This window comes from Capra hircus, chromosome 16, assembly GCF_001704415.2.
Source record: "Capra hircus breed San Clemente chromosome 16, ASM170441v1, whole genome shotgun sequence".
Lineage (NCBI taxonomy): Eukaryota > Metazoa > Chordata > Mammalia > Artiodactyla > Bovidae > Capra > Capra hircus.
The window spans coordinates 20,327,222-20,333,221 of record NC_030823.1 but is presented as its reverse complement, the minus strand read 5'-3'; the positions used below and the strand labels follow the sequence as shown (position 1 = coordinate 20,333,221).

General features: G+C 36.5%; 1 protein-coding gene across 1 annotated transcript in view; it reads right to left on the bottom strand.

The window, feature by feature from the left end:
• The window catches only part of RRP15 (ribosomal RNA processing 15 homolog), a 53,204-nt gene continuing 47,761 nt past the window's right edge, over positions 558-6,000 (bottom strand). Inside the window, exon 5 of the mRNA XM_005690476.3 lies at positions 558-2,786. Coding sequence (XP_005690533.3) covers positions 2,643-2,786 — 144 coding nt within the window. The 3' untranslated portion in view covers positions 558-2,642. The remainder of the gene's footprint in view (positions 2,787-6,000) is intronic.

Below are 6,000 nucleotides of genomic sequence, written 5' to 3'. Positions count from 1 at the left end.
AAACTGTTTCACAGAGACATTTTTTAATGAGCAGAATAATACCTGATCTAGTAGAAATCTAAGTAACTTTAAAATGCAGTATTTTAAATTAAAGTACTAACCTACTGTAATGATTCTAAGTTACTGTCAGTCTATAACTTTGTGAGATTGCAAAGCCTAAAAACAAAAAAATAAGTAATTCTAAACTATGCTAATACTGAGAATATTCTCCCTAGCTATCTGAACATCCAGATAAGGGAATATGATAATACCTAGTAATTGGTTTCTTAGTTACTATTTTCCATTGTTCTTTCTAAACAAAAATAAAATCTATTTATTACTATTACCCTAAACAGTTAACCAAAACATGTACCCAAATACTGTTATATTTTAGATGTCAGAAGAATTTAAATGTTGTAGGGTAAAATATTTAGGGTAGAGATGAGAGATTACTTAAAACATTCACCTAAAGATATACACTTAGTTTCTAAAATAATATGCTAATCCTTAGATTCATGTATGGTGATATTCTGCTCAATTATTTGATAGTCAATATGCAGAAATACTAATATACAAAAAACATTCCATCTTTATGATAAAAATTATTTCATATAATTTAAATATGCTTTACAGCCTTTTAGCATAAGTGATACATTTTTTTCCTTACAACAGCACTTCAATTTTATTTTGGAATAAAATAACTTCTGAGAGAAGAAAATCTACAAATATTCTCTTACTATCAGTTTGAAGTTAAACCAAGGACTATACAAAAACAACTATTTTTTTTTAACTAAATGAGAAGTTATTTACCCATTTCTATCACCTGATGTTAGCACAGCAGAATTTTTGCAAAGCTTTAATATGATTCAGAAACAGATTAATAGCAAAAAAAAAAAAAATTAAAATCTTTGATTCTGAGAAGGTAAGTTTTTAGGTGCTGCAAATTTCTCAAAATGATCTACATATTAGGCTGCACTGAAATACTTACGTGTGTTAAGTTATATTGAGATATTTACGTGTTCATGTTACTACCGAGGAATAACTGTTCACATTTATTTATATTACATTGACAAAACAGCAGTCCTATAATTCAAGAAGACACTAAATTTCAAAAGTTTGGATAAATATAAAAATGCATTTTGAGCTCTGCTGGTTTAAGCATTTGATATCTTAGATGTATACCTTCCTTTTAGGATAACAAATACCAGGCCATGGACTAATTTGACTCTGGTTACATAATACTTGTAATACTCAAATGGGTTTGCAAATATAAACAACTCTGCTCTAGCATAGTTCTGAGGGGAGGATTACCCTTCCATATATATAACACACACAGACAAGTGCAACTGGGTAGTAGGAGGCAACTATTTTTATTATGGAAAGATGGTGAAAGAAATGAATCCTTTTATAAAATGAACAGATCACTTTTATTAAATAATTCCCCTACAAACTTTGCAGCTTAGGCCCCGTGTCACAGAAATTTTGGAATGGTATTTAAATAGTCCTGCTTTCTCATCTCTTTCTGTTTAATATCTAGACTTTAAAAGCCACCCAACTTAGTAATCTTTAAGGCAACTATAAGGAATCAAGCCTCAACTCAGATGCAGCTTTCTGATGCAGACTATCTGTTGTCTGAGCTTCCCTGCTAGCTCAGTGGTAAAGAACCTGCCTGTAAGTCAGGAGCCGCAGAGGATGCTGGTTCGATCCCTGGAGGAGGGCCTGGCAATCCACTCCAGTATTCTTGCCTGGAGAATCCCATGGACAGAGGAACATGGTGGGCTACAGTCCACAGGGTCGCAAAGAGTCAGATAACGACTGAAGTGAGTAAGCACACACATATGCATCTATTGTCTACCATTTCACTGGTCAGTCTGTCCATAACAGAAAATTTAAGCTAACTCAAATATAGGGGGAAAAAACTCAAAAATAGGGAAATAAGATCAATAGAACATGTCAAATATGCTTCCTAAGAAATTGTTTCACTGTTTAAGTTAAATACGAGAATTTCCACCTCAGTAAATCTCTCATACAAAAATAAACATTTAAAATAAATCTAAGTCATTATTTATATATATTACTTAGCATATAAAAGGCAATACAGAAGTAGAAATTTGATACTTCTTAAATCATTATTTGCCAGAGTATCTGTAAAGAAAATCATTACCCCAAATCAGAAATGCTAAGATTTAAAAATTTTGTTATTAATACATAGGTTTTCTCAATACCTCACCAAAATCACCACCAACCCTTTCCCACAAAAAAATATACATATTCAGGTCTGTAAGTTAGAGGCTGAAAAACACTAACATCAAGGAGTTCATTTTAATTATGAATTGATGTTGCATTTCCACAAACACTGGTGATAGCTGAATGAAATACCAATATCCAAGAGCAGTATGTAAACCTATAGTGAACCTAGCAAAATGCACCTCTCAAGTAGAAATATTTCTTTTTACAAATGTTCTAAGGAACAATGCTTAAAATCATATAAGGTTTGAAATATAATTTTAACAAAGTTTACATAAAAAAAGGAACACCAAAGTTGGTAATAATGAAAGTCTTTTGGCTTTCTTACAAATGCAATCTCTATAGTTTCCCAACCTTCAGAGTATGAACTATTTTTCCAAGAAAACTAAAACGTAAACTGTGTTTCTTATACAGCGTTATGTGTCAGAGTCACTTCCAGACCCTGGTCCTCTGGCATCTGGTCCGTCACTTTCTTTGTCCCAGTCTTTCATGGATGCTCCCATCATGAAATCATCACGCAAGATTGTCCATCCTGGGCCCTCTTCTGATTTCGCTTCCGTCTGAGGGAAAGTACATGATCAAAATATTCAGAAGTCAATTTCACCATAAGGAAATTTTAAAATTCTAGGCTACAAAACAAACCTGTCGACACTGTTTTATAATAGGAGTGAAACCAAGACAAACGATAGATTAACTATATACATTATGATCGTATACACACAAATATGTAGTACTGTGTTAGAAAATGTGAGCCTCCTACAAGAACCACAGAGGCAGAATTATATTTTTATCTGCAGCGTGTGTGTGTGTGTGTGTGTGTGTGTGTGTGTGTGGCGTGGGGGTTGTTTGTGGTGATAATCTAGGTTTGGGATCTATTTTTTAAATCTTCTGACAATCAAAACAGACTTACAAAATATTATTTAACATTCAGTGACAACCTATTAGAAAACATTTGGTAAATTATTTTAACACAGAGAGAAATTTTTAACAAAGCATTTTAATCCAAAATTAATTAAAAGAGTGAAAAATAAGACTAACCTGATACTGTGCTAGGTGTTTATAGATGCTATCACATTTAAAATTTGATAAAAATCTGAACCAAAGGTTATATAAGTTATGATCTCACTGCCTCCCCAAATCATGGTCTCAAAAGACTAGTCACATCCTAAAACCATAAATAACCAAACCAGGCAATAAACATAATGGTCAATTCATTTTGTTTATTCATAGGATTTATGTAAAACTATGCAAGAGAGGCTAAGAATTACAGCCTTTTATTTCACGGTACAACAGTACCACCTTGTGGCATTAATTAAGTAGTGCAGGATGCTGAACTAGTTTCTTTTCTTTATTCCGCAAATATTCACTGAGAACTGCCTATCAGACACTGTCCCGAGTATCAGAAAGAGAGATGAACAAAACAAAGTCCCTGTCTTCATGGAGCTAACAGTCTGTGCTTTTCCACTTACTCCATGCACAGAAATACACAATGCAGGGAAAATATCTAAATATACACGAACCCATTTGGTTAGAGAAAACAGTTACTTTATGGGAGCCTATTAACCTATAAAAAGCAATTATTAGGAGAAAAGATGTTAAAAACACTTACCAGGTTAAGAGATTACTGATCTAATTCTGCTGAAGCCATTTTTTTTTTTAATTTCAAAAAATATAGCCCTGAAACAGTAATACTTTTTTTTTTTTTAAAGGATGCTATCACAAACAGGAAAAAATTTCTTTTTGGCTTACTCATCAAAGCTTTTTCCTAAATAGAACCCAAAGACTGGAGAGCATATAAATGTGAACAACGATTTCAGAACTGACTTAGTAAATCAAACAGTACACTTTGTACTATAATTTAACCAGCATGAAGAAACAAGAGACATCTGTGTTGGTTAAAAACCCAACCACAGAATAGTTCCAAAGCTTTCTGTGCCGCCACTGACAGAGGGCGACAGAGCAGAAAGGCAGTTTACAACGCTGCTCCTGGAGGACGCCAACACACCCCCATTCCTCATCTCTACAGGACCAAACCCACATTCCTAAGTGACTTCTGCTTCTGTTAAATTACCTAACTGAATAAAAGGCCGTTTTCCCTGAGTCAGCTAAAGTTTTCTCTGCCAATCTCACCTTACTTAAATAAGCGAGAGCTGTTCCCAACGAACAGAGATCCACTTTGAACCATTAACTGTAACACCTCTGCCAAGTTAATTACTCAAGGTTTTCGATTAAATTCTAAAAAGTATATGTTTCCTGGCATTTGTTGTTAGTCACCAGCGAAGTGAAAGTCACTCAGTCATATCTGACCCTTTGCGACCCCACAGACTATATACAGTCCACGGAATTCTCCAGCCCGTTGGACACTTTGCGACCCCATGGAGTGTAACCCGCCAGGCTCCTCTGTCCATGGGATTTCTCAGAGGCAGGAATACTGGAGTGGGTTGCCATTTCCTTCTCCAGGGGATCTTCCTGGCCCAGGGGTCAAACCCGCGTCTCCCGCACTGGCAGGTGGGTTTTCTACCACTGTGCCGCCTGGGAAGCTCATCCATGAGGACAAGATCCAAAGCCGAAACAGCAACACAGTTTTAGAAGGTGGAAGCAGATGGACCATGTCTTAGCAAAGCCCAGGAAGGTGAATCCTACAACTCCAACTGTCAGTCTGACAACTAACCCAGTTCACCCTGCAGACTCTTCAGGGGAAAAAACCAAAACCCAGGAATGGGCAGTTCTGGTACTTTTGGAAGTAAGGATAGAACAGAGGAATCAAGATAAAGAGAACTAGGCGAAAGTGTTTCCCCTGGATTCCCCTCCCCACTCCCCTGGCAGGAGACTAGAGGTTTAACCTCCGGAGGGGTAATGGGCTAGTGCAGATGAAAGCATTGGTGCAGTACCAAAACCAGGGGACTAAGTCACAAACAAGCACATACACTTCACCTCCAAGGAGTCCCAGCCTTCTTCTCATGGTGGACTCCCAACATGCTGGTAGCCAGAGCTCCTCCAGGGAGGAGATCAGGAATACTCCATAGAAAATCTAACCAGTAACTACTAAATAACACACTAAGGGAAGGCTACATTAAAGCTCACATGCCATGTGGACAAACTCCACATATTCAGAGCGTCCAATCAACTTTTCTAGGATTATTTGTTCTAATCATGAACAAATAAGATTTATCAAAAAGAAGAGGAAGAATAATATAAACAAACATTTAAAAAGCAACTTCTAAGAAAAAGAAACTATTCAAATAAAAAAAAAACTTAAGGGAAAATATCATTATTATCCCTGAAGAGTTAGGAGATTATATTGTATCTACAAAATGAGAACAGTTGCTATTTTAAAAGAAACATTAGCAGAATAACAAACAGCTTAGAAATAAAAGCAGGATGGCTGAAAAAAAAAAGTATAAAGGTGAGAAGACAAAGCTAAGGAAATCATGCAGAAAATAGAGCAGAAAGAAAAAAGTAACGAAAAACATTAGAAAAGGTAAGATAACTGGAAAAACAGTCTGGGAGACTCCAGCACGGTGACTACAGGCAGGCAGGGAGGAAAGCCTGGAACAGTGACCTCAAGGAAGACAAACCCCCGGGGGGTTGCCGCTGTTGTGCAGTCACTGAGTCGTGTCCGACTCTTTGTGACCCCATGGCCTGAAGCCAACCAGGCTCCCCTGTTCATGGGGTTTCGTATGCTTTACCAAAATAGTGGGAGTATCAACTTACATTCCCATCAGCTATGCAAGAAGGTTCCCCTTTCTCCACACCCTCTCCAGCATTGGACTT